Consider the following 26,398-nt stretch of genomic DNA (forward strand, 5'->3'; position numbering starts at 1 on the left):
GAAATGTAGAGACCAGTGGAAGGGATAGGTCGAGTTTGCTGATGCCGAGATGCATAGTCAGGCTTATGTTACCTGCTGTGGAAGAAATCAGTTCTGGATTGAATCTAACTTGGGCAAGTAGAAACTCCCTGTTCCTCTCCTAACTCTGAATCACTGTGTTCAGGAGATGAAGACACTCGTTAATCCACCTTGTCTGGAAGGTGAGGCAGTGAGTTTGTGTTAAGGACCAGTTTGTGAATTGTGATGCAAATGACAGAGCCCTTTGGAACTAACTCTTAACTTCTTATCTCCACAGGAATCAAGATGACTACCAGCTAGTTCGGAAATTAGGCCGAGGCAAATACAGTGAAGTGTTTGAAGCCATCAACATCACAAATAATGAAAAAGTAGTTGTTAAAATTCTCAAGGTGAGTGGGGGATTGGGCAAGAGATAGAAACCATCTTCCTGACCCTCCTTTACATGAAACCAATGTTGGTAGCTGTCAGGGTTGTATGATTAGAAAGGATACTGCAGATACTGAGCAGTCAGGTAACAAGAAGATCTGTTTGAACTTCACTTGCAAAGACTCCAATGTATTTTGCTCACTTGCAGTCACCACCTTTGTGATGTTGAGCTCTTGGCCTCCCTTTACTGCAGTTCTCTGGCTCACTCGTTGTTTTTCTGCTCTCCAGCCTGTCAAAAAGAAGAAAATCAAGCGTGAAATCAAGATCTTAGAGAACTTGCGGGGCGGCCCCAACATCATCACCCTTGCAGATATAGTAAAAGATCCTGTGGTGAGTATGGAGAGGGACCTTAAAGGGTCCTCTGGGGTTATGGTGAAGTTGCTGTGTTTGACTTCAGCTCTGATCTGGCTCTTTGTTTTCCCCTGCTCTTAAATCCTGCTTTTGAACTGCTTAATCAGATCAGCTCTTAATCTGATTAACTCCTTTTAGAGGGCCCTTCCCCTGCAGGTGCCTTCAGCCCCTTGCTGTAAGGGTGAGATACCAGTGACCTGAGACAAGTTAATGCATTCTGCTGACGGTGCTGCAAGCTTTGCCTCTGCTTTTTGTCTCAGGGGAATCAAGTACATCCTAGACAGAGGGGCTTCTACCAGTTTTAGAAGTAGAAATGATTTTAACTCATTATCCTAAGTGCAAACATGTTATCTCATCTTAACCACAGCTGAACCCTGTTCTCTCTATTTCAGTCTCGAACACCCGCTTTGGTTTTTGAACATGTAAACAACACAGACTTTAAGGTACAGTGGGGGGGGGGTGTGAATGTCTCATGTTTTCCATTTGAAAGCCTCTTTTTAATGTGTTTCTGGGGAAAGGCAAGTACAGAGTGGGCAGGTGGGTTGGTTGATCACTTCCTTCCAACGTAGTAACTGTCTTTTAAAGGGAAATGCAGAAGTTTATAACTAGTCCTTTAGCGCCCTTTTGCCACAAGAGGTTCCAAGTGACATTCTAACCTCCAGAGCAAATTAATCTGTTACCTTGTGGCCTGTCAGTGCTGTCCTTATGAAACATTTTGCTTTTATGCTTGCTGTATAACTGTTGGAAGGACTTTAAATGTGTACAGCTGTTTCTATGGCTTTCCATGCTTCTGGGGAAAGGGATTTAAATGTTTATTTTGTCCCCTTCCTTCCTGACCTGCCTCAGGAGGGGGTCTGTTTGAGACACAGTCTGCAGCATAATGCATCAGGCTGGTGGTGGCGAAGAGGGGGATACTATCTGAGCTGGAAGTAAATGTGGGATTTGTAAGGGTTGAGGGTTAGGAACAGCCTGATCAGCTGGGAGTGGGATCAGAGGAACTTGGGAAACTTTGTCCTGTGCCTTCAAGGAGGTTTGGAGAAGCACAGCAGCAGAGCACAGAGCTGGATTGCTGTGGGCTGGCAGGGATGGGGTGTTGCTGAGGTGTTGAACACTGACAGGATGTGTTTGTGTCTCACAGCAATTGTACCAGACATTAACAGATTATGATATTCGATTCTACATGTATGAGATTTTGAAGGTAAGTTAGTGTTTTGTTGGTTGGTTTGTAGGATTTGCACTCAGCTAATTCTGTAGAGGTGGTTGTTATCCCACTAGTGGGGATTGTAAGCTGTTGCTGGCTGCTTTTGTGCTCTAATGTAAAGTTAAATGTATTTATCCATTCTTCTGAAACAAATATTCTCTCCTTGGGAGTCTGGAGAAGGGAGGTGTGTGTGATCAGTGCCTAGTGACTGTGCTTTTAGGAACTCTGAAATGCCATTTGTATGAGGAATCGCATGAGGTGAAGTCAAAACACTTCTGTTGCTGTGACATCCCTTTGAGAGAGAGCTCTAGAAGTAGTGTCTGTGGTCCCCAAGCCTTGTCCAGGATATAACCCTATGGGCAATCTGGTTAGACTGGGTTTATGTGGAAATAGCTCTGAATATTGTTGAACTTGAAAGGTCCTTGTGACTGCAGCATCTCTTTCTTTGTATGTCACCTCCAGGCTCTAGATTACTGCCATAGCATGGGAATCATGCACAGAGATGTCAAACCTCACAATGTCATGATTGACCACGAGCACAGAAAGGTAGCATGGGTTGGCTGGAGGGTGGGGAAGGGGGCCTGCTGTTCCCTTGGCAAACTAGGATCCCTTTTGGATACCCCTGCATAGTGGTGCTAGCAGATATCTGCACAGGGGTGGAGAAGGGTAAAATGGAACTCTTAAGCATCCCTTGATCTTTGTTTTCTACCACTTCTAGCTTAGACTAATAGACTGGGGTTTGGCTGAATTCTATCACCCTGGACAAGAGTACAATGTCAGAGTGGCTTCCAGATATTTCAAAGGACCTGAACTCCTTGTAGATTATCAGGTAAGAAATACTGGGATTTGTCGCTAGCTTCCATATGGGAAGTCTGTGCCATTTCCAGGCAGCAAACCAGAAATTCAGGTTCCTGGAGACCTGGAGCTAAGGACAGCCCATTGTGAAATGCATCACAGAAAGCAGTGGCTGTAAAGCTGCCGAGTTAAAGAAACTATTGAGTAGTCTCAGGACCTGAGGAAGAGCTGCAGAACTGTCATCAGGGTGCTGGGAATACAAATGCTGAATGTGTTTTTTAGCAGGACTGTGTTTGCAGTAAGTCCAGGAATGAAACAAAGCTCTTCTGGGAACAGCCAGTACTGCATGGACTAAATAAAGCTAAAACCATCCCTGTAGCTGATGGCAGTTTGCATTATGGGCTGGAAATAGCAGCGATACTGGTGGCTTCCACTTCATGCTGGTTCTGAAGGAAGGCACTTCCTCACCTGTCCATGCATGTTGTGGAGTCCATTTCTTCTGGTTCTCATTGTGATGCTTCCCTTGGATCACTGGAGGGAGGGGGGCCCCTGTTAGTATTGAGGGTCTGTTCTGCTTCATTCACTAGACACTGAATTGTCCTTCTGGTTCTGTACAGATGTATGATTACAGTCTGGACATGTGGAGCTTGGGTTGCATGTTGGCTAGTATGATATTCCGAAAGGAGCCCTTTTTCCATGGCCATGACAACTATGATCAGGTGAGAGCTGGTCCTGTACAGTCAGAGTACTCTCAGCACAATAAAGGTTTCCTCCTTGCACTTCTATCAGGATATCTGAAGAAGAATTTAAGCAGTTTGCTAATGGCTTCTTTGCTCAGTCCGAAGCCACATTCCTTCTCTCAAGTGTGCAGGATTATCTAACCAGTTACGCAGACATAGATTTGTACTTTGTGCTTTTGAGCTACTCAGTATCTGGAAAAGTTCTGTCAATATTAATGCTGGTGGGTTCTGGCACATAGATTGACTATTCCTGAGGTTCTGTTACGTGCAGACCCCTGGCACTGTCCATCCTCCCTCCCCTCTGTCTGGAAACTGGGCATTTGGTGCTGTTTTATTTAGATTCTGAAAACTTTGTGTTGCCTTTAGGCCAGAGTTTTTATACTTAAACCTTTAGCACATGCTCTGCATCTGACTGGTGGGCAGTCCTGGAAAATCAGTGACCTTCTGTTCTCAAACCTCCATTCTGGAGCCCTCCAGGCTGGTACTTCACCCTGCACGTGTTTTCATGACCAGTTATTCTTGCCTTCCCCCCACCACTTTTGAGTATTATCTTGCTACCAGGGGAGTTGGTGTTGCAGGGTCTCGGGTGTTAGTGCTGTTGGGATGTGCAGCTCCCTCCTGCCTATGGGGTTACTGAATTCCAGCTGTGAGTGGAGGCATGTTCATGGACACCCTGTGGCTGCTGGTTCAGGCACTGAGACCTCATTCAGTCTCCCAAGGGAGTGTGCTGCTGCCTTTGTGACTTTGGTCTGTTTGTTCCCAGCTGGTGAGGATAGCCAAGGTGCTGGGAACAGAAGATCTGTATGACTACATTGACAAGTACAACATCGAGCTGGATCCACGTTTCAATGACATCTTGGGCAGGTGAGCCAAGCTCCAGAGTAGCTCATGAGCTCTTGGGAGACCCAAAGAGCTACTGCTTTGTCAGCAGCCCCTGAAGTAAACTAAACCTCATGCTTTTGGGAGACATCAGAGCCAAGATTCTTGAGAGCTGTCACTTTGTGCCTTTGATCCCTTTTGCCAGTGCTTCCCCTGGTCCTTTTTCTGGAAATGGACTTGAGGAAAGGTTTTTAATGGCATTTAGGCAGTAAATGAACTGCTGGAGCATAAAGCATGAAGGGCAGATGCTCTCTCCAGTGTTCTGGGGAGAAAACAAAACAGTGCTCTAAGTGCAAAAGATCAGGTGCTGCAAAAGATGGCATTTGTGTCTTTTTTCCCTTCATTTTGTGTGACACAAACCAAGCCACAAGGGACTGATGTTGAGGGAATAAGAGAGGAAGAGAAGCTGGATTTTAGGCCTGTAAATCCATCCTGACCTTGAGTCCTCATGCCGCCGTGTGGAGCTGTGGTGTACTGCTGCTGTGCACTGGTACAGCTCAGCCCTGGGGCTGCCACACTGAGCAGAGGTGGACATCTGAGCAGTTCTTGCTCTTCAGAAAGGTGACTTTTGGCACTGCTGTCCTCTTCCCTGCCTGATTGGGGTCTTCTTCCCTGCAGACACTCCCGTAAGCGATGGGAGCGCTTTGTTCACAGTGAGAACCAGCATCTGGTGAGTCCAGAAGCTCTGGATTTCTTAGACAAGCTGTTGCGATATGATCACCAGTCACGACTCACAGCGAGAGAAGCCATGGAACACCCCTACTTCTGTAAGTACAGGGGTTGTTCAATGAGTTCTGCCTCTGGGAAATCTCTGTCCCTGTAGATTGTGCAGATAAGAGCTCAGAACAGCAGCGTAATGAGCTTGGTCTGCAAGAATTGCACTGGAGCCAAGGATGCCTCTGTGGTGGAGCAAACAGGCTGCTGCCACCCACACCAGCTGAGGAAATGGTGTTATACACCCAAGTCAGGCCAGTGAATGAGCAGCCCCGTGTTCAGGCAGCTAAACCCAGGCTAACTTCAGCAGGTGGTGGGGTACATAAACCCAGAATGCTCTGGTTTGTCAAGGCCCTTTTAACAACTTATGTTCCTAATTGTACCTTAGTGAATGGTATATTCAGGTCTTGGCTTTGCAAACCGAAATGTACTTTCACTTCTAAATGCTTTTAACCACTTGCTGCTTTTCACAGATCTTGGTATTTAGGGGTTTAAAGCAGCTATAACAATGCAAAATGAGTATTGCCTCAGTTTTTTGTTTCCTTGCCACTGAACAGAGTTGGGTCCCCAACAACCAGCACAGCTCTGTTACGCCTGTGGCAGATGTTAAAGTGAAATGTTTTGCAAGTCTGAGGATTAGTAAAGCTGAAGGCTGTGAGAGTTGGACCAACAGCTAAATTAACTTGTGTCCCAACTGAGAGAGAGCTTGTACTGAACTCCATGTGAGGAAGGGCAGCATTTGGAGTTCAGTTCTCTGATGCAGTAGGTTTGGGAGGCAGAAGGAGGTTGTCACAGCTCAGGGGGCAATGTTATTTACGTGCAGGTGGAAATGAAGAATCACAGAATTCCAGGTTGGAAAGGATCTCGAGGATCATCTGGTCCAACCTTTCTAGTCCAAGCATGACCAGTGCTGGGGGAGTCACCGCTTCCCTGCGATGATTATTGCAGTGGCTGATGGTTCTCAGTGGGAAAAATGTTCCTCTTGTGTCCAACTGCAATCTCCCCAGAAAGAACTTGTGCCCATCCTCCCTGGTCTTTGCCATGTGACTCCTTGTCAAACAGGAGTCTCCATTGTCTTTGTTAGCCACCCTTTAAACCCTGGAACAGAGTTAGTGCAGAAGTTGGGAACAGCTGACGGAAACAAGGAGCTCAGTGACACAACAGCTCTCGGGCTTCTGTGGGATGTGTGTAGAGACACGACATACAGTTGTAATTGGTGCTAATCTCTGCTTGCTACACCCATTCTCTGGGCTTGGCTTTGCAGTTACACAGTTCCTTAGCACAGAGGAGATAAACTTTACCTTTATGTCCTTCAGTTTTTCCTCTTGCTGAACTCCAAAGCACATCATTTCGGTGACTTCTCACTGATGGTATTTCCTTAACACCTTCTTGGGTGCTTCCCACTGGAGCTGATGGAAACTTCTGGTAGACCAGGGTTGATGTTACCTGCTGTGGGCAGCTTGTCAGGACCGGCTGAGCAGTCTGTGCTTCAGCTGCTGCCTGCTGACACATCACCTAAGGGGACTTTGCTCTTCCTAGATCCCATCGTGAAAGACCAGGCTCGGATGGGCTCCTCCAACATGCCGGGTGGCAGCACTCCCGTCAGCAGTGCGAGTATGATGTCAGGTCAGTTCTGCTGCTGACCCTCCTCCTTGTGTGCTGTGTGACAGCATTTACATGCGCTGTGAGCATCCGGGAGGGTGAGGTCTGCGGGTGGGGCGTTAGATCATCTCCTGGGACCGATGACAAGGGCACAGAGGGCTGGGGAGCAGTGGGTGAGAGAGTGTGATAAGGCCTCGCCGCAGCCTGAGCTGTTTTTCTGGTCTTGCTTTAAGAAGTGCTTTGCAGTTGGATGTTTTGAAGTCTGAATCTGCCCCTCAGCAACTCTTCAGAGCCTGCAGAGAACAGGGAGAGCTCTTTAATCTCAGCTTATTTTGGCAGCTCTGAAAGCGTAACAAAGCAGCAGCAAACTTAACCTGCAAAGAGACAGCACTTGGGTTACGAAGCTGAGTCCCGGGTAGCGCTGCGCTGGTGCCGCTCTAATTCCTGCTTCCCTGTCTCTCTTCCAGGGATTTCCTCAGTGCCAACACCTTCCCCCCTGGGACCTCTAGCAGGCTCGCCCGTCATCTCTGCCACCACCACGCTGGGGATGCCCGTGCCAGCTGCTGCAGGCGCTCAGCAGTAGTGAGGGGCTCCTGTGTCCTGCGGCCTGAGCTGGGTCAGGTGGGGAAGAGGTTTCCCCTCACCCCCCTGCTCAGGAGGCAGCTCGTGCCTGGCAGGGGAAGGGAGGGGATGAACGCTTTGGAGGCACCGTGTCTGAACTGTTGCTTGTGGATTTATAGTAGTTCAGTCATTATATACAAAATTATTATAGGCTGATTTTTTTTTTCTTTTTTTACTTGAACTTTTTCGTAACTCAGGGGATTCCCTGAAAATACCCACAGCTGGAATATTTCTTGGACAGTTGTTCCCTCCCCATCCCACCCCCCCATCCCCACCCCAAAAAAAGTACTCTTCATTTAAGAACAAAAGATTGAATCAACAGCATTTCTTTGCATCCTACTGGAAATCTCTTCATGTTCCCACCATTCCTCCTCCACGAGCCTACACCCTGGGGCATTGTACTCTTCTCCAGAACCAAACCAAGTCTTCGTGGGGCAGGGGAGGGGGATTCTTACAGTACCACTCACTTGAACCCCATGTCCTGCCTGCCACCCAGCCGGGGTCTGCTGAGGAGACAATTCCAGTATGGAGAGGTGGGATAAAGCTTAAAAGGAGTGAGTGCAGATAATGTTTGACACCCAAATTGGACTAAATCATGTCTCCTTAGGAGCTAACCACAATGCCAGCTCACCCCCCTGCATGTCATTTTAGTCTTAAAAGATGAAGTTTCTGCTCACTTGGGGTCCTGGAGCTCCCTCTTCCCAGAATTACTCTTCCTGGAATTACTTTGTTATTTGGGTATCTTGTTTTTTTTAAATCGTTTCTCTAGGTTTCAAGCTGGTGGCTACTTAAAGCTGGAAAACTCAGACTGCGCCAAGTCCGATCCCACATCTTCACCCCCATCCCCTCCCTCACGTGCCATGTGGTGAGAATCCAGTTACCTCACAGTCCTGTAAATACGCACTGAGAGGATGGAGCGAGTTCCCTTAACCCGGAATGGTAGATCAGTAATCGTGGACAACTATTATCATTGACAACGGAAAAAGCACCCTCGTTACAGCCCTGCTACCCCTTGCTGTGTATATATACTTTGTCCTTCATATGTGAAAGATCCAGTGTTGGAATTCTTTGGTGTAAATAAACATTTGGTTTTATTTATCGAGGTTAGATTGAAGTTCCCTGTGTAGAGGCCTCCTGGGGCTGTGGTCCCCTTGTCCCCAACCCATTGTGGCTGTTGCTTCTTTGGGCTGTTCAATCTGTTGGCCTTCAGCCCTTGCTCATCCTCACAGGACCTGTCCCTTGTTTGTCACTCTTGCAGAGGGGGATGGCTGTGTCCTTCCGGGTTGGTGTTTGGATGGAGCCAGTGAGTTGGGTTAAACGGACTGGAGAGAAATGGAGCAGGAGACTGAAATGCTTGTGGGGAGGTGAGGTCTTTCATGGACACAAGAGCAGCTTCTCCAGGACAGCATTCCATGGAAGCCTGTCGTACTTCCATCATTTACAGCCCAGAATGAGGGGAAGGCTGGTCTGTGGTCCTTTGCCTGGCTGTGCTGTACCAGAGCAGCCCCCGCTCTGCCATCCCGCTGATGTTCGGGCACAACCGCTCACTTTTGGGGGTTTTAGCGCTGTTTTGGTGTATTTGAACGAAAACCCTGAATTAAGTACAGCGGGTTCGATACTCACTGCGCGTCCTCCTCCGCCCATGCGCAGAAGCCCCGCGCGCCTTCCGCCGTCGTGATTTGCCTCATGGCTCCGCGCTTGCGCTGTGGGGTGTCGTGACGTCCCGCCCGCGCGCCGCCGGCGGAGGGGCGGGGGGGGGGAGAAGAGGAGAAGGAGGCGGGACGGGACCGGACCTGACGGCGCCGGGAGCGTGGAGCCCCAGCCCGGCCCGGCATGCGCCGCAGCGCCCGGGAGCATGGCCCGGCGGAGCCCGCCGCGCAACGGGGTGGGCGGCCACGGTAAGGACCGGGTCGGGCCTGGGGGGGCGCCGGATCCTCTGAGGTGGGCGGGGATTAGAGCGCCCCCTGACGGCGGGGCGAAACTCGGCGCCGCTCCCGGAGCCGCCGAGGCGGGGACCACGCGCGGAGGTTACCGGTACCGCGGAGGGCTCAAGCGAAGGGGCCGGGCCCGGGCCCGGGCCCACGCCCACGCCCACCCGCCGCGGCTGCGGGACCTGCTCTCGCCGCAGGCCCTAGCTGGGCCGTAGAGCAGCCGGGGCCTTGAGCTCTCCGGCTTCACTTCCCGGGTCCGCCCGCCGCGGCAGTAACCGGGGAGGGCTCTGGCCCGGCCTCGCCAAGCGCCAAGCCTTGCTCAGGGGCCGCGGCTGCGCCCCGGGCACTGTCGGTTGGAGCCGCTCCCGGCGGGGTTTGGCTGCAGAATGAGCCCCAGGCGCAGCGGGCCGGGGCAGCCCCAGGCTGAGTGACGGTGGTGTGAGCCCCGCGTGCGTTCCCGGCGCTCCCCGGTGTGACCGATGCGAGTCCAGGTTACGGGTGCCCAGAGCAGGGTCTGGAAGACACCTGTGTCTAACGCAGCCATCGTCCTGTGTGTGTCTGGCCCGGGTAAATCAAGGGATGTTCCCCAGGAAAGCTCAGACGAGGAGCCCCCAGTTCCTGCTCCTTCCTTCGCGCTGCTCCCCGAGTGCTTTGTGTGTGACCAGGAGGAACTTGCGCAGCTCTGCTCCTCCTTACCGGGGTGAGAGCGCCCAGCCCGGGGCAGGGAGCGGGGAGCAGGGGTCGGCTGCTGTTCTCCGCACATAACTTTGCTTGCACAAGGGGTGGGGAAGGAGAGAGGAGGAAATCGTGGTCGCTGGGGGAGGGTTTGGTGCTTTAACGTTACCAGGACTCGGAGCCCGGGGGAGCTGCGGAGCTGGCGCAGGCGGGGGCAGGTTTCATCTCAAAAGGGTACTTATTCGAGAAGGGGCAGTGGCTGCTGGTGGCCTCCCCGCTGTCCGAGCAGCCGGACGTACCCTGTCCGGACACATTCCTGAAGGCGGGAATTCCAGCCGGGAGCGGGGAGAGGGCCGGAGCAGCGCCGGGACAACGGAGGTGCCACGTGGGCAGGGAGCGAAGAGCTGCTTCTCCATCGGGATCCTTTGAGTTCCTCCCACTGCAAACCCGGTTCGGACACGTCCTTATGGAATGAATCCCGATCGGATCCCCAGGGTAGTTGGATCTGTTGGGAAAGCCTTTAGGTGAAGGCGGCGCTGGTGGCCTCATCCTGCGCTCCGGCCCCGCGGCTGCTTGACGGAAACTCCTCCCTGGTGTGGGATATCGGGTGGCTCCTGACGGCCTCTCCTCCCGCTGGTGGGGCAGCGGGGACGGGTATCGGGATGCAGTGGGAAGTGGTGTCCCCAGGAAGCGCTCTCGAGTCCTGTAAGTGCGTTTAAGCCGTTTGAAACCGGAGCACTGTGTGCTCTGCCTGTTCCTCCCTCCCCTGTCTGTGTTATTCCCTCCCCTATCTGCATCATGTGATCCACAAACGGTGGTGGTGGTTTCACGCTGGCCGACCTGTGCCTGTACTGGGATGTGCCAGGTTTGTGTTGCTGTGCTCATGACTCCTTACCTCTGGTTTAATTCAGTCCCTTCCTGTGCCTGTTGTGGTCGGTGGAAGTGCTCAGACTTCTCCCCAGGGCGCTGCCTCTGGGAGCTGCAGCCTGGAGGCAGCAGGAACACAAAGTCCTGTCCTTAGCAAACACTTGACACCGGAGCTGGCGGCTGCGTCAGGGAGCAAACAGTTGCAGGTGGCTTTGCACGGCTGTCACCGTCCCGCACGGAGCCGTGATCCATTGGGAACGTGGGGCACAGGGATCCCTTGGGCACTGTGTCTGGAGGAGCAGCAGCTGCCTCCCACAGTGGGGCCAGTGGGGATGTTCTGTGAGCTGTGAGGTGCCCCCAGTGCTGAGCCTGAGGAGATGGGGACATGGAGCTGATGGGTTGGCCCTGTGCTCACTGTCCTGTGTCATCTTCCCTGTGTGTGTGTGTGTGGCATCGCCATGAGTGGGTTTTGCCCCCTCATAACATGAGTTGCAGGCCCCTTGCCAGCTTCTCTCTGTCATCTGCCTGCAGACTTTGATGCCAAGAAGAAAAGGAAAGTGGCAGAGATCTACCAGGCCCTGAACAGTGACCCCATCGATGTGGCCACGCTCCGGCGGATGGCGATCAGCGAGGGGGGGCTCCTGACCGATGAGATCCGCTGCAAAGTGTGGCCAAAGCTGCTCAGTGTGAGCACAGACGACCTGCCCCCCCTCCCAGGTACAGCACCCAGCTCTGAGTGAGCCCCGGGGCTTCCACAGTCACTGGCCCAGGACTGGGTTTGTTGGGTCGGCTGAATCTGGGGCTGTTCAGATGGGTGGTATTTAATGAACTGCTCTTCCTGGTCTCAGAGCCGGGCATGCCCTGCTGCTGTGGGGGGGCCTTTGAGTTGCATAGCAAAACTGTGGAGCAGGGAGGTTTCCAGGAGTGCTGGGAGTGCTGTGTTTGAAGACCACACCTCCCTCTGAAGAGGGACTGCTTTGGACAAGGGCCTGCAGGGAAGGACGAGGGGGAGCTGGCTTTGAACTGAAGGAGAGGAGATGGAGATGAGCTCTTAGGCAGAAGCTCTTCCCTGTGAGGGTGCTGAGGCGCTGGCACAGGGTGCCCAGAGAAGCTGTGGCTGCCCCATCCCTGGCAGTGTTCAAAGCCAGGTTGGACACAGGGGCTTGGAGCAAGCTGCTCTAGTGGAAGTTGTCCCTGCCTGTGACAGGGGTTGGGACTGGGTGAGCTTTAAGTTCCCTTCCAACCCAAACCAGTCTGGGGTTCTCTGATTCTGTAGGTAACAGTCTCATTGCCTCGCACTGAAGTGTGCTAGTGTCTGAACACAGCAGCAAAAGTGAGGGGCCAGGGCTGGAGTGCAACACGTGAAAAGGGGGACATGCCATGGGATGTCATGTCTGTGTGTGCAGCCTCCTCCTCCTGCCTTCAGCAGGGCATCTCCCACCTCTCTTCCTGGTACCGTTGCACTCCTCCATGTTAACCACATTCCTCTTTTCCTCACAGGAAAGGAGCTGCGGGAGGACAATAAGGATTACCAGCAAGTGCTCCTGGACGTGCGGCGATCCCTGCGCCGGTTCCCACCAGGTGAGGGGAGATTCTCCTCTGTCCTCTCTGGGGGTGAGGTCTGTGCTATGGGGCTCCCCCAGCTCAGGCCTCACTGGGGGGGGTTGCAGGAGGTGACACTCCAAGAGCCTGACTCCAGAAAGCCAGAGCTTACAGCACCTTCTCCATGCAGCAAAGCCACTCTGAGCTCTCAGGTCCCTTCAGCTGGGTCTGGTGTGACTCTCCCTGCACCCCACACTGTACATGGAACAGTTGTCGGCCCCTCACCTGCCGGGAGCGGGGTGAGGTTTGCATTGATGGAGTGCTTGAGAAGCAGCCTGTTTGCTGTGGTTTATTTTAGATCCTGCTCTGGCCCAGGGAGGGGGAAAGCAGCTTTGTCAGCGGTTGGAAGCATTTCCAGTGTTAAACAGCCTCCAAATCGGGTTCATGCACCAGCTTTAGGAGGACCCTGAACCTTTAGAAGCAAAACATGTTGCAGTTGTTCCGTTCTGCTGCGTGGCTGGTGCCTTGTTATGCTATTTATAAGGCATTTCATCCCCAGCTCTGCAGAGCAGTCGTTATTTCTGGCCAGAACCTGCTTCCCCCTTCTGCTGCCTTTGTGTGAGTGAGTGCTTGATTCACCCTGATTCCGTTTGGAGAGCAGATGCCCCATTCCTGACGGGGCTGCTCACACTGAGTGGCAGCCTCCTGCCTATTTTTAGATGCATCAGTGAAGCAGGGGAGAAAGCAACTTTATCACTGCAGGATCTCCACTGGGCCTTGCTGCTTGGCCTGTGAGTGTTTTGTCTGTGGACAGTGATTGCCAGAAACCGGCTGCAGCTGTGGGCACAGGAGCAGTGTTTTTCCTGTCACATCCTGTCCCTCAGCCCATGGTGTTAGCAGGGACTGATGTGGAGCTGTGGTGGGTGCTGCTCTGAGGCCATTGACACAGTTTCTGTGAAGCTGGGTCCTGTTTAATCTTTGTAGAACCTCTGGGAAATTAAAAATGATTGAAGTGTCCTCAGTGCTGGGTGTGCAGCACCATCCTGCACAGCTCTGCACAGCAGTAAACTGGCAGTGTTCAAGGCCAGGTTGGACGCAGGGGCTTGGAGGAAGCTGCTCTAGTGGAAGGTGCCCCTGCCCATGGCAGGGGATGGAACTGGATGATCCTAAGGTCTCTTCCAACCCAAACCATTCCTTCACTGCTGCTCACACAGGCCTGTGTCCTACCAGTCTCAGGGCAGCAGATCCATGTGTAACAGTGTCTCCGAATGCCTGGTGCTGTTCCCACAGGAATGCCGGATGACCAGCGGGAAGGGTTGCAGGAGGAGCTCATCGATATCATCTTGCACGTCCTGAAGCGCAACCCGCAGCTGCACTACTACCAGGGCTACCATGACATCGTGGTCACCTTCCTCCTGGTGGTGGGGGACAGGCTGGCCACGGCACTGGTGGAGAAGCTCTCAACACATCATCTCAGGTACTCAGCGGGCTCAGCTGGAGGAGAGGAGCTCCATGTGTGTCCTAAGCTGTGGGGACACAGCACAGACAGAGCTGACCTGGAAGGGGAGCCTGGAAGGCAGAGCCTTGGCTTAAGGCCATACCCAGAGGGGTGCTGTGGGGAGCAGTGTGACTTCACATGGCTTGGCAGGAGCCGTGCTCTGCGTAAGGGCTAATTGAAGGCTGCCAGGTAATTGGTGGCATCTCTTGAAGCTGCAAAGCCAACTCCCTGCATTATGCACAGCTCTCTGGCCTCTGCTGCCAGGGCCTGGCTGTGCCTTCTCCTCACCCTTACACAGCCCTGGGCAGTGTGATCTGCACCAGCAGTGTCCTGAGTCCCACATCCTGGTTGTGCACTGAAACAAGCCCAAGCCTTCAGCTGGGTTCTATTTTGGAGGGGTTCTCCCTCCTTTCCCAGGCAGGGAGTTGGGTTTTGGGTGCTGGGAATGGTTTATGGTTCAGGTAGGATGGAGGCTGTCCCTAATGGACAGAATTCCCTGGGGCTGGGGCCACCCTGCCAGCAAAGCTGTTTATTGCAAGTGCATTTCTTTACCTCCTGGCTGCCTCCCTGGAGGCAGAGCTCACTGACATGGTTGCTTGATGAAGCTTCTTTTCCCTCTTCCCTCAGGGATTTTATGGACCCAACGATGGATAATACCAAGCACATTTTAAATTACCTGATGCCCATCATAGACCAGGTGAACCCTAAGGTGCATGACTTCATGCAGAGGTAGGCAGACGTTCCCTCAACACAAGTGTGCCAACTGCAGCCCCACAGCCAACAGTGACAGCCCAAAGCCATGTGTCCCCTGCTTCTGAGCAGACCCACTCCTGTGCTGCCTGTCTTGAGGAGGTTTAGGTGATGCTGTCTTCACCCCATTATTCTGCAGTCCCACTGGGAAAAGCTGGGGGGTTATGAGTGGGGGGTTGTGGCTGGGATCATACAGAGCTGCCACAACCACTTCAGGTGCCCAGGTTTTTGCCTGGTGTCACTTTGCTCTGGTTTGTTGCTATTTCAGGGATAATTCCCAGGATTTGGGGAATTAAGGCCCCACAAGTGTAGACTGGGGAGATTGAAACAGAAGCAGGAAAGTGAGTGGGGAGGTTCAGTCCAAAGTCCTTTTCTGGGCAAGTGCCTCTGTTAGGTTTCATGGCCAAGATGTTCTTGGGTACCAAGCAGGATTACAACTCGCAGATGTTAATGAGCCTTGAGGGTAGAAAGGAGCCTGCAGAGCTGCCTGTGCTGCAGGACTGGCCCTGCCAGGCATGGGGCTGCAGTGCAGGGTTCACCAGGAGCACCTCAGCTGGGCTGACAGCTCTTTGTCTCTGTGCAGTGCGGAGGTGGGCACCATCTTTGCTCTCAGCTGGTTGATCACCTGGTTTGGGCACGTTCTGTCTGACTTCAGGCATGTGGTGCGATTGTACGACTTCTTCCTGGCCTGTCATCCCCTGATGCCCATTTACTTCGCTGCTGTGGTAGGTGTTGGCTGGAATGGCAGGGGAGAAGCTGGACTGTCGTGAAGTGGTGGTGGCTTCGGGCTGGCAAACCCAGTGCTGCTGCTGTCCCCTGCTCTGCAGAGACCCCCAAGGCCAGTGAAGTCCTTGGCAATGGCAGCGAGGATGCAGGAGAGCTCGGGGTGGCCTGGGATGGGTCCAGGTGTACAGCCTGGTCCAGTTCAGTGCTGTGGGAGCAGCAGGAGCAGTGCTTTTCTTCGCTTTTGTGTGCTGGCCCTGCTGCTGGGCACTTGCTGGGGCACCTGTTTGGCTGGGGACAGCCCTGTGCTGTGCATCTGTCTGCCCTTTCTCCTTATGGGGATCCAGATAAATCTCTCTTTGAGCCCAGAAAGGGGCTATCACGGCCTCAGCCTTGAGAAGGGTTTGGCATTGCACTTCCCAGACAGGGAATGCTTCACTGCCGCGTGGCCCCGTGAGGAAGGGCAGCTCTTCCAGCTGGAAGTGAAATGTTTTGTGACTCTGAAGGGAGTGCCAGTGGGTGACAGGGACTCGTCCCCACTTCCCACTGCCCTCAGAGCTCTCACTGCTCCCCGCAGATCGTGCTGTACCGCGAGCAGGAAGTCCTGGACTGCGAGTGCGACATGGCCTCTGTGCACCACCTCCTGTCGCAGATCCCACAGGACCTTCCCTACGAGACCCTCATCAGCAGAGCCGGGGACCTCTTTGTCCAGTTCCCACCCTCCGAACTCGCCCGGGAGGCAGCCCAGCAGCAGGCTGAGCGGTGAGTGCTGCCCCTGGGTTCGCTCCAGCCCCTGGCTGGGTCTTGCTTCCTCATGAAGATCTGCCCCTCTTGGAGCACTGTGTGCAGCTCTGGTGTCCTCAGCGTAAGAAGGACATGGAGCTGTTGGAGCAAGTCCAGAGGAGGCCACAAGGATGATCAGGGGCTGAAGCACCTCCCATAAGGAGACAGGCTGAGAACACTGGGGCTGTTCAGCCTTTAGAAGAGAAGCTGCATGGAGACCTCCGAGCAGCTTCCAGTGTCTGAAGGGGGCTACAAGGATGCTGGAGAGGGGCTCTTCATCAGGAACTGTAGTGACAGGACAAGGGGTGATGGGTTCAGACTGAAACAGGGGAAGTTCAGGTTGGAGATAAGGCAGAAGCTCTTCCCTGTGAGGGTGCTGAGGCACTGGCACAGGGTGCCCAGAGAAGCTGTGGCTGCCCCATCGCTGGCAGTGTTCAAGGCCAGGTTGGACACAGGGGCTTGGAGCAAGCTGCTCTAGTGGAAGTTGTCCCTGCCTGCGGCAGGGGTTGGAGCTGGATGGGCTTTAAGGTCCCTTCCACCCCAACCCATTCCATGGTTCTATGCTCTTCCCCCCTGGCAGGAGGCAGGTCCCAAGGACAAGCTGAGGCCACTCCTTGAACCAGTTTCTTCTCTTGCAGAACCGCGGCTTCCACGTTTAAGGACTTTGAGTTGGCCTCAGTGCAGCAGAGACCCGACACGGTGCTGCGGCAGCGGTTCCGGGAGCGGCTGCGCGCGGAGGAGAGGACAGAATCCATCCTGGCAAAGCCCAGGACCAACCGCTTTGTCAAGCTGGCTGTGATGGGGCTGACGGTCGCGCTGGGAGCCGCTGCCCTGGCCGTGGTGAAAAGCGCCCTGGAGTGGGCACCCAAGTTTGAGCTGCAGATCTTCCCCTGACGCCCCAGGAAGGGCTGGCCCTGGCCCCACGCCACTGCCACACGCATGGGATGGTGCTTGGCACAAGGACGTGGCTGGAAATGACCTGTCTAAAGACTGGGTTTTATCATTGCTGCGTCCAGGGACGCTTTTGGCCTTCGCAACGGAGACCAAGGGGAACCAGTCCAGCAGGATTGGACCCCACAGCGATGCTCACCGTGTTCTCTCCTCCCCGGGCAGGGCTGAGCACACAGGCACTGCCACCACCTTGTGGGGAAGCGGAGTTTGGATGCGTCTGGCTCTTCAGGCTGCACCCAGGTGACTGTTGAGCAGAGAGCTGTGTGGGGGCTATCCCAAAATGATCCCTGTGGGGTAATTAGGTGGGAGCAAGGGCAGATCCTTGCCTGGAGCAGAGTCTCACTTGGCCTGGGGGGTGTTACACTCCTGAGGAGCCAGGCAGCCCTGAGCTCTGCATCACTCCTGTCTGCAGGCTGCCAGTGCCCCACGGTCCAACCCTTTCCTATGGCAGCCTCTGAGCAGAGCCAGCCCTTTCCCAGTGCCCTGCCATGAGGTTCTCTCCAGCGTGAACATTCCCCATTCTGCTTCCTCATCTCTGCAGCCTGTTTGCAGGAGGGAAGGGCAAGGACAGGAACACACTGGGGTGGCTACCTGGAGCCTGGCTGCCCCTGGCTGGGGCTCCATCGCTGGCAGCAGTGTGGGTCAGCAAGGGGAGACCCGAGTGTCACACACGCTGCCAGAGGTGTGTGCTGTCATGTGCCTGATCACGTCACCACGAGTCTTAGCAGCACCACAAACACCCGTTGCAGGCTTCTCTTACAGCTCTGGGAGCAGGTCTGAGCGCAGAGAAAGGCTTTTTCCACCCTGTGACTCCCTTTGCACGCGTCAGAGTCACGGCAATAGGAAACCTGTTAGAAACCTCCCCCGGGAGCTGCTCAGACTTCACAGTAACACAAGGGAGGGAGTTTCCCAGTCAGGCCCCCCCCAGGCACAGCTCCTGCCTCGCCTCCAGCCCCATTCACAGCCCCAGCGCTCCCTCCCCTCCCAGCTAAGCAGCAGCCCCCCTGCCCAGCTCAGTGTCCCACTGAGCCAAAGCCAGGCACCGCTCTATGCCTCTACCTCTCCCTGAGCTGCTAAACCTCCCGCAAGTGCCCTTACCTGTCCCTCTGCTCCCACCCTGCTCCCCTGCCATTGCTCTGTGGTGCCAAGAGCTGTCTGTGCCCTGCCATGGGGCTGCACTCCTGGGAATAGGCATTGGTTGAAGAGTTTGGGATAGAAAGCTCATTCCCTGCATGTCCCAACCCTCTGCTGGGGTTCATAAGCTCCTCAGGGCAGTTCTGGTTTGCCCTGAGGGCCTGTGCCTTTGTGACCATCAGGGTGGCCGCAGGGCACACAGGCTCTCCTCATGCCTTGACTGTGGTTCCGTGAAGCTCTGAGCAGAGGAGTTTCCTTTGCAGGCTGCATCTGGAGCGGTTGGATGTGCTCTGGCCCAGGCAGGATGGGCCCTGAGGCCCATTCCTGCTGCTGCTCCTTCACTCCAGGGCTCTGTGTGCCCATGGTGGGAGCCAGGGGCTGCTCTCAGAGTTCCCTCCTGGTGTGGTTGAAGGCAGAGCCGGCCCCTGGCCCCCCAGCCCCCCCAGGGCAGCAGTGCGTGGGGAAGAGGACGGGGCTTTAGCACTTTAGCAACTCGTGGTGCCCTGGGGGGGCTGCTGGGGTCCCAGGGCCCCTCTGTGCACTCCCCAGCACCCCAAAGGAGGGGATGCTGGAGCCCCCCAGCTCTCTGCCCGTGATGCACTTTAGTTGTGTTGTCCCCAGGGAGAAAGGGGCTGGAGGAGATGCTTCAGGTGTTTCAGTTACTCTGTACAAAGACTTCACATCCCCCTGTACATGCGGATTTGTACAAAGCCCACCCCGTACAATAAACAGTTACTAACTCCTTCCCTGCCCCCGGGGCTGTGCTCCCGGCACCCTGTATCCCAGAGCTGGCACATCCCTGTGGCCTCCCCGTGCAGCCGGATGGGTTTGAGCTGCTCACGGGTCCCTTGGGCTGCTCCAGGCTCTTCCCGGGCAGCCGTGGCCGACTCGGGACTCAGTGCAGAGAAGAGCCCATGGGAAACATCACCTTTATTGACCCAAAAGGAGCAGGAATGGGGGCTGTGTGCCCACATCCCCCTGGTGCTGTTGTGTGGATGGGGCAGAGCTCAGCCCCGTGCTGAGGTCAGGACCACAGCTGCATTTGGCAGCTCTTCCCATCCTCCTTGAGGAGCCGCTCCCAATGCCGGGAAGCATCACTTGGCCTTGGCAGAGTCGAGCGGCTGTGGGACATGATGGGACACCACCTCTGCCACAAGGACTGTACCAGAGCCAGCGCTGATGATGGGGATGGGGACAGGTCCTCACCCCCACATCTGGAAGGTGAGAGACCCCCTTCCCCTGCCCCACGCTGGGCCCACGGCTGCACTCTTGGCTCATGACTGGGCACTGGTCTGGGGGTGATGGGGGGGCCAGGCCATGGGGAGGGCAAAGGGACCCTGGTACCCACCACCAACTCCTCTTGCAGCCACAGCACCCTGGGGTGCGGGGGGGGGGGACAGGGCACCGTGCTGTGTGCACCCCAATGCATGGGTCATTGCCAGTTTTGGGGACCACCAAGAGGGACACCAAGAGCTGCCCCCCAAACCCCCCCCAGGGCTCTGTCTTGGCCACCAGGACCCAGCCAGGGCCACATCCTGGGGGTGACAGACCAAGAGCATCTCTGCCCTCATCCTGGTGGGGCTTCCACACGTGATGGAGGAAGGAGCCCCCCGGCACCACCGGGATGTGCCTGTCCTGAGCCGCATCCAGACCCCCACGGCCCCGCCGCCGCGGTGGCAGGATCGGGCCTCACATCAGGCCACCCGCAGCCACCCAATCGGCGGCCATGGGGAAGGAGGAGCAGTGGGGGGGGCCGAGGGGCCGCTGCCGTGCGGGGACACGGCCACCACGTCCGCTGCTGTGCCTGCCCCGCGTGGGGAAGTGCCAGCCCCGAGCAGGGTGAGGGGGGACCAGGACCCTTTCGGTACCGCCGCGGCGCTGAACAAAGCCCTGCACTGGGGAGGCCTTGCAGGGGGGATGCGCTGCTCATGCCCCGGCTGTTCCTAGAGCTGGGGACGTTTGACACTGCCTCCATGGACCATCAGGGTGGTTCTTGGATGCGGGGGTCCAGGGGGGGCCCAGCCTGGTGCTGCCAGCGTTTGGTGGGGTGGGGCTTGGCACCATGGGGACCACCCACCCCAGTGCATCCCTGGTGCTCGTGCCTCCTGCCCGGGCTGCCCTTACCCTGCATCCCCCCAAGTGTCCCCACATGGGCTCACCTGCCCACACCCCTGCCTGCGCCCTGCTTACCTCTGGGAGGGCAGAGGCCTTAGAGCATCCTTCTCTTTTCCAGGTCTCTCTACTATCCTTGTGTCCAGAGGGATCCCATGGTGTTACCCCCAGCTTCAGCACAGCCCTGGCACTGTCCTTGTCCTTGGGATGGGGGGGCTGTGCCGGGCAGATGCTGCCGGTGAAGCTGATGGGATGCTGTTTGCAGCCGCTGTGTGGCTCAAAGCCAGGCCAGTGCTGGTGTGTGCATGGGCCTGTGTGAGCCACACAAGGCACCAGCCTGTGGCGAGGGCAGGAGGCAGCAGAGATGGATCACGGTCAGACCAGACCCACCAGCCTCCTGCTCTGGGTGGTGACCCCAGGCAGGAGCCTGGTGCCATGGCCAGGGGCTGCTGTGAGCCGGTGCTGGAGCATCGCTGTCCCCATGGCTTTGGGACTGGTTCTGGATGCTGGGCCCTGGGTGGCTGTGCAGCCATCCCCCACCTGGGTCCCCAGCGTCACCCGGGTGCAGGGCGGTGGTACCCAGGGATGTTCCAGGCTCCCCTGTTGCCATGGTAACAACCGCGGGCGGGGTTGGGGGGATGCGGTGACGCAAGCAGCGTGTGTGCTCCCGTTGCCCCCCCTCCCTCCCGGGCCCTCCTGCAGGGCTGGATTAACGCCTGACCCCCCCTTAGGCTGAGCCAAGACCCCCCCCCGGGGGCCATAGGGCTGTGGGGCACAGAGCAGGCACAGCACATGCATGTGCAGCCGTGCACAGAGCACATACATGTGCACACACCCCCTTGTGCTGTGCATCCACACACATGCAAGGGTGCACACATGCATTGCACACCAAGCAGGTGCTTACACACACACATAGGGAGATGCAAACACACACACCCTGGGGATATCCAGCCCGTCCGGTTGATGAGAGTGAACCTGCCCCAGGGAATGATCCGTGGGGAGCCTACGGGAGCTGGGGCTCAGGGTGGGAGCCCAGGGACTGGGAGCTGGATGGTGGCCACCGGGAGTGCCTCATCCCTCTGGAAACCCACATCCTCCCTTGGGAATCCTGCATCCCCCCCCATGGAGGTGGCGCAGGAGGAGCCGCAGCCGCGGGGATCAGACCAACACACTTTATTCCATAGTCACAACAGCCAGGATAACCGGGAGCCGAGCTGGGCAGAGCCGGAGCCGGCAGCAGCGCGGCCCCGGGCCGGGGCTGCCCTCGGCTGAAATCCTGTTTCTCCAAGACAACAGCTACAGGTTCCTTCACTACCACGAACACGACAAAGGTGACCCCGAGCACTGGCGCCCGTGCGGAGGCTGCGCCGGGGCCCCACCGGCTCCGGGAGCCCCCGGCCCGCTCGGCCGCCGCCGGGGCGGCTCCTTCCTGAGAGAGGTTTGGTTTCTTCTTCTTATTAATTCTTATTATTGTTCATTATTACCGTTATTCGCTTTGTCTCTGGTGATGGCGGCTGCCGCAGGCGCGTGTGCCGGGCAGCACCGGGCAGCGGGGAGGAGGGCGCAGCGGGAGGGGGCCGCACGCTGGGGGGGTCTCTAAGCACTACAACCACACGGCACAGACAATCCACCACTGTCCACGACGGTTCTCCCCTGACAAAGACACCCAGCGAGGCTCGAGGAGGGGGCAAGGACCAGGAGGGGATGGGGACGAAGCGGATGCTGTTGTGCTTGTGGCCGGGGCTGGGGGGGGGAGCCCCGGCTCTTGGCTCCGGTTCTGGTGCTGGCCCAGAACCTGCTCCTGAGGAAACGTTTCGCCTGATAGTCCATGGAGGGAGCGCCCGGCCCACGGGTGATGCTCGGCACGAAGGGACCCCAAGACCGGCAGGTGCAGCCCCGGCAAAGCACACGAGTGATGCGAGACCCTCACCATGGCCTCAGGCCCTGCCGGTACTTGGGGGCTTTGGCTTCCCCATGGATGGGGATGGAGGGCGGGAGGCTCCGACGCGGGGCGGCCGCGTGCCCTGAGAAGGCACCGAGGTGCTGGTCGAGATCTGTGCACATCAGGGAGCCCCCATGGGGCACCCAAACCCGGCTCATGCAGGGATGGGGCTCAGGGTGCTCCTGGTGTGGGGCTGCCCAGGGGGTGGGAAGGCAGAGCCCCCCCGGCTGTGGCATCACAGCTGGCCCAGCGCTGATTTGGCTTTTCCATGTGAGGGGACCTGGGTTCAGTGGGGAATGGCCCGGGATGGGGAGCAGGGATGGGGACACGCTCTATACGGGGAACACGTGTGTGATGCATGACACCCGCCTGGCACTGCAGGCTGGTGCCGCACCGGGGCTACGGGGACACGGCGCTAACGCAATGCTGACACACACAGAGCTACCGCTACACACCGACACATCTACCATGCTGGGGGGACTGTGGGGACCCCAAGACTGCCCAGGATGGGGGACATGGAGCATCCCTGTGAAGGGACCTGTGCCAGGGCATCAGGGCAGGTCCCTGCTCTGAGCTGCACTGCGGGGTGCCAGGACCCTGGAGCAGGGGTGATGCACTTTCCATGGTTATGGCAGCCCCATAGCAGTGGGCAGCCTGTGACTGGAGGAGCTGCAGCCTCTAAACAGGGATGCAGAGACCCTGGTAAGGGTCAGAGGGCTCCTGCATCCCTGGAGACTCAAGGCAAGGAGGGACCTCAGAGGCTGCTTCTAGCAGAGGTCCCCGTTGAGCCCAATGCAGCTCCTCCGGGCACTGCTGGCCATGGCCATGTCCCCAGGGCTGGCACTTGTGGTGTCCGGGGTCCTCAGCAGCCCCACACACAGAGCACAGCCCTAACCCACAGCCGCAGAGGCTGAGCCGGTGCTGCAGCCACAGCCACGTGCTCCCGGCAGCAGGAGGAGGCGGCTCAGTGCAGGAAGGAGCCATTAGGAAAAGCAAAGACAAACCTGGCCGGAGGAGCCGTTCCTGCCGGGAGCAGCGCTCTGCCGGGGATGTCTTTGCGCTCTCGTGGTGCCATGTAGAGGAAGCCCCATGCTGGAGCATCACCCACGGCACTGGCATCGGCTGCTGCTGCTCTGGGCCCTGTTCGGGTGGTTGCTTAAGGCAGAATTCCAGCAGCATTCCCTCTGCCACGTTGGCACCATCGCTCACTGCAGCCGAGCACAGTGGGACCCACTCCACCGGCCAAAGCAAGCCAGAGCAGTGGATGGGCATCAGCTCCGAGGCCAGAATGGGGGCTGGCTGCCTTGGGAAGGGCTGGTAGCTGGAATTCAGGGCGGCTTCGGGCACAGCCTCCTCCGCACAACTGCCCGGCGAGAGGAACAACACAACCTCCTGCACCACGTGCACGTCACGTGCGCCCAACTTCGCTCTTCCCAAAGCGAGCGGCCGGGAGCGTGTGGCGCAGGGAAAGCGCCGATCCCGGGGGATATGGAACCCCCACAGCCAGGGACACCCAGGGAATGGGGGGCCGGGCAAGGAGGGCTCGGTGGGGCTCTGCCTCCATCCATCCATCCCCAGGGGCTGCGTCAGGGAGGAGGAAATTGAAGCCGTGCTTGAAACGCGGTCAAAAAGCAGAAGGAATCGGTCATTCCCCAAGGGATGGGGAGGATGGGATGGGCGCCGAGGGCCGGTGTGGGTGCTCCGGCTGCTGGAGAGTGGGAGGGAATGGCTGGTGGGGATGGGAGCAGCCATGGGAAGGGGCCGGGCCCTGACAATGAAACCCCGATGAGAGGTGAGCAGCCACAAGTCCGGGCTGGATGGGCAGGCGAGGAGCGGGTGTGTGCCGGGAGTGGGTGAGCGGGAGCTCTGCCTTCCAGCGCCTTCAAGGCAAAATCCCTGATTCCTGCATGTAAACAGCTGGTTTCGGTTCTTATTTTATCGATATGACCTGACTGTGGGGGGAGGAAAACAAGAAACGGGGGTGTTACCTGCAGAGCGCGGGACTCAGTAGGTAAAGACCAAGTCCGAGATGCTGGACATGAGCCAGTCCCCCGCTATCATCTCCGTCACCTCGGGCGTGCAATAGTCCGGGAACTCGAAGTGCGAGGAGCCTCCCCGCGGGAAGAGGTCGTGGTCCTTGTCCAGGACGGACCAGTCCAGGGCAGTGCCGGTGGCACCGGGGGGAGCCCGCCCCGGCACGACCCCCAGCGCCTCCTCCTCCGGCTCCTCATCAGAGGAGCTGAAGGAGGAGGGAGGGGACGCGGCGGACATGGGAGAGGGGGACCCGCTCTGCGGGGAGCTCCCCGGCTCGGGGCTGGGGGGCGCGGGGTGCTCCTGGGCGCCGGGCGCCGCGGGGCTGTCCTCGGGGGACAGCTCCGGTGCGGGCTCCTGTGGCTCCACTGGGGGCTTGCTGGGCTGCCTGCGGCCGGCGGAGACGCGGCCCAGCACCGAGGGCTTGATCTTCATCGGGAGCCGCGGACGGGACGCGCCGGTGCCCACTTTGCCCTTTTTCCGCGGGCGGTACTTGTAGTCGGGGTAATCGGCCATGTGCTTGAGGCGCAGGCGCTCGGCCTCCTTCACAAAGGGGATCTTCTCGGAGTCGTGCAGGAGCTGCCAGCGCCGGCCGAGGCGCTTGGAGATCTCGGCGTTGTGCATGTCGGGCCACTGGTCCATGATCTTGCGGCGCTCGTGCTGGGACCACACCATGAAGGCGTTCATCGGACGCTTGATGTGCCCGCTCGGGGTCTTGCACCACGCCGGTTCGGCATCGCGGGAGGGCAGCGGGGCACAGGGCTCCCGCCGAGCCTCCGCGCCCCGGCCCCGCGCCCCGCGCTGCTGCACCATGCCGGGCCCCGGGACCCCCCCGCTGCCGCCTTCTCCTCCTCCTCCTCCTCTTCCTCCTCGCCCGCCGCCGCCGCCTCCCCGCCCGCCGCTACGCGCCGCGCCGCGCCGCCCCCATTGTGCGGAGCGGGCGGCGGCGGCAGGGCGGGGCGCCGGGGGCCGCACCGGGGCCCGGGGGCTCACGGCGGAGGCGGCTCCGCCGGGGCGGCGGCTGCTGGGATGCTCCGGGAGGGCCCCGGGCCGGGCCGGCGGTCTTCGGCTTAGGGATGCTCGGCAGCGGTGCGGTCCCGGGATGCTCCGGGATGCTTTGTACCGGTCCGGGGATGCTCAGGGATGTTCTATACCAGCCCAAGGATGTTCTACCGGTCAAAGGATGCTCCTCGCCGCCCCAGGGATGCTCTGCACCGGTTCGAGGATGCTCCGGGATGTTCCGCCCCGCCCTGGTGATGCTTCCCCGGTGAAGTCGGTGGATGCTCCCATCGGGGACGCTGCACCGGGTCCGAGCCAGGGGGTGCTCGGGGGCGGTGCGGGCAGCCCGGGAGCCACACGCCCCCCGGTGCCGCTCTTATAGCCGGCGCCGCTCCGCCCCCGGTAAACACCGCCGCGCCGGTTCTGTCAATGGGAGGCACCGCCTCCCCCCGGCCCATTGGCCGCGGGGCGGCGGGGAAAATCCAGCCCCGCCAATGGGCGCCCTCTGGAGCGGGGTTGCTGGAGAGAATGGCAGGGCGGCACGCCCCGGTGCCCCCCGATACTGTCGGTAACGCACCTCGGCAACGCCCGGTGCCCCTCCTGGAGCAGCATCCCTGCTACCATCACACAAGCATCCCGCTCCCCAGGCCTGGGCACCCCGGTACCTCCCTGTGCCCTCCGGTACCTCCCTGTGCCCTCCGGTACCCTCCCGGGTTTGCTCCAGCTACTGCCAATACCCGCTGCTCCCCTGGTGCCTCCCACACCCGCGTGTGTGTATCCCCGCTGCCCCCACACGTCCCGGGAGCTGCATCCCGCCCCGTGTACTCTGAGCATGCCCCGGGTCTCCGCTTTAGACGCCGTCGCTGCCGGTCCACCGGGTTCAACCCCGGTACCCCCGGCAGGGGTCATTCCCATAGGGGCTCATGGTATGGGAAGGCCGCTGCCTTCACGGGCACCTCCCCGGGACGGCGGGACCGGGACCGGGACCGAGACCGGAGGGATGAGGATGCGCTGCCGGTGCCACGAGTGGGACCTCGTCCCCTGCGGCGCGGCCCCGCCAGGCCCCGCCCCTCCCGGTCAGGCCACGCCCCCCTCGGGCGGCACCAATGGCGC

The 26,398-nt window shown here is 57.8% G+C and overlaps 3 protein-coding genes across 12 annotated transcripts in view; 2 read left to right on the forward strand and 1 right to left on the reverse strand.

Moving 5' to 3' along the window:
• The window catches only part of CSNK2A1 (casein kinase 2 alpha 1), a 21,492-nt gene extending 13,043 nt beyond the window's left edge, over positions 1-8,449 (forward strand). For 6 of the 9 annotated variants that reach the window (XM_080628190.1, XM_080628195.1, XM_080628194.1 and 3 more), the window contains 11 exons: positions 296-407; positions 673-774; positions 1,188-1,238; positions 1,934-1,993; positions 2,459-2,542; positions 2,715-2,825; positions 3,409-3,510; positions 4,295-4,395; positions 5,029-5,177; positions 6,664-6,750; positions 7,194-8,449. In XM_080628190.1, coding sequence (XP_080484316.1) covers positions 296-407; positions 673-774; positions 1,188-1,238; positions 1,934-1,993; positions 2,459-2,542; positions 2,715-2,825; positions 3,409-3,510; positions 4,295-4,395; positions 5,029-5,177; positions 6,664-6,750; positions 7,194-7,309 — 1,075 coding nt within the window. In that variant the 3' untranslated portion in view covers positions 7,310-8,449. Of the gene's footprint in view, positions 1-295; positions 408-592; positions 775-1,187; positions 1,239-1,933; positions 1,994-2,458; positions 2,543-2,714; positions 2,826-3,408; positions 3,511-4,294; positions 4,396-5,028; positions 5,178-6,663; positions 6,751-7,193 lie in introns of those variants that run through there. The other 3 variants (XM_080628196.1, XM_080628198.1, XM_080628197.1) reach the window with 3 other exon arrangements.
• Positions 8,348-19,077, forward strand: TBC1D20 (TBC1 domain family member 20). Of its 2 annotated transcripts, XM_080628188.1 has the most exons (9): positions 8,348-8,450; positions 8,606-9,245; positions 11,352-11,537; positions 12,321-12,401; positions 13,653-13,839; positions 14,488-14,589; positions 15,194-15,335; positions 15,911-16,095; positions 16,755-19,077. In XM_080628188.1, exons 2-9 carry the CDS (start codon positions 9,203-9,205, stop codon positions 17,008-17,010), a joined length of 1,182 nt encoding a protein of 393 aa, XP_080484314.1. In that variant the 5' UTR covers positions 8,348-8,450; positions 8,606-9,202; the 3' UTR covers positions 17,011-19,077. The 2 variants fall into 2 exon arrangements, with proteins under 2 accessions (XP_080484314.1, XP_080484315.1); XM_080628189.1 differs by lacking the exons at positions 8,348-8,450; positions 8,606-9,245 and adding an exon at positions 9,335-10,658.
• Positions 19,078-24,259: 5,182 nt separating this feature from the next.
• On the reverse strand, positions 24,260-25,099 carry SOX12 (SRY-box transcription factor 12; the record flags this gene model as incomplete). The annotated part of the gene is made up of 1 exon (XM_080627845.1): positions 24,260-25,099. The coding sequence occupies one exon, from the start codon at positions 25,097-25,099 to the stop codon at positions 24,260-24,262; it is 840 nt and encodes a 279-aa protein (XP_080483971.1).
• Positions 25,100-26,398: the final 1,299 nt, after the last annotated feature.

The sequence above is a fragment of the Psittacula echo genome (genome assembly GCF_963264785.1).
Source record: "Psittacula echo genome assembly, chromosome: 12".
Lineage (NCBI taxonomy): Eukaryota > Metazoa > Chordata > Aves > Psittaciformes > Psittacidae > Psittacula > Psittacula echo.

Bases quoted from the DNA above. Each gene is read 5' to 3' on its own strand.
- TBC1D20 (XM_080628188.1), top strand. From the start codon at position 9,203: ATGGCCCGGCGGAGCCCGCCGCGCAACGGGGTGGGCGGCCACG. The intron at 15,336-15,910 runs GTAGGTGTTGGC...TGCTCCCCGCAG, and splicing joins CCATTTACTTCGCTGCTGTG to ATCGTGCTGTACCGCGAGCA. The intron at 16,096-16,754 runs GTGAGTGCTGCC...CTTCTCTTGCAG, and splicing joins GCCCAGCAGCAGGCTGAGCG to AACCGCGGCTTCCACGTTTA.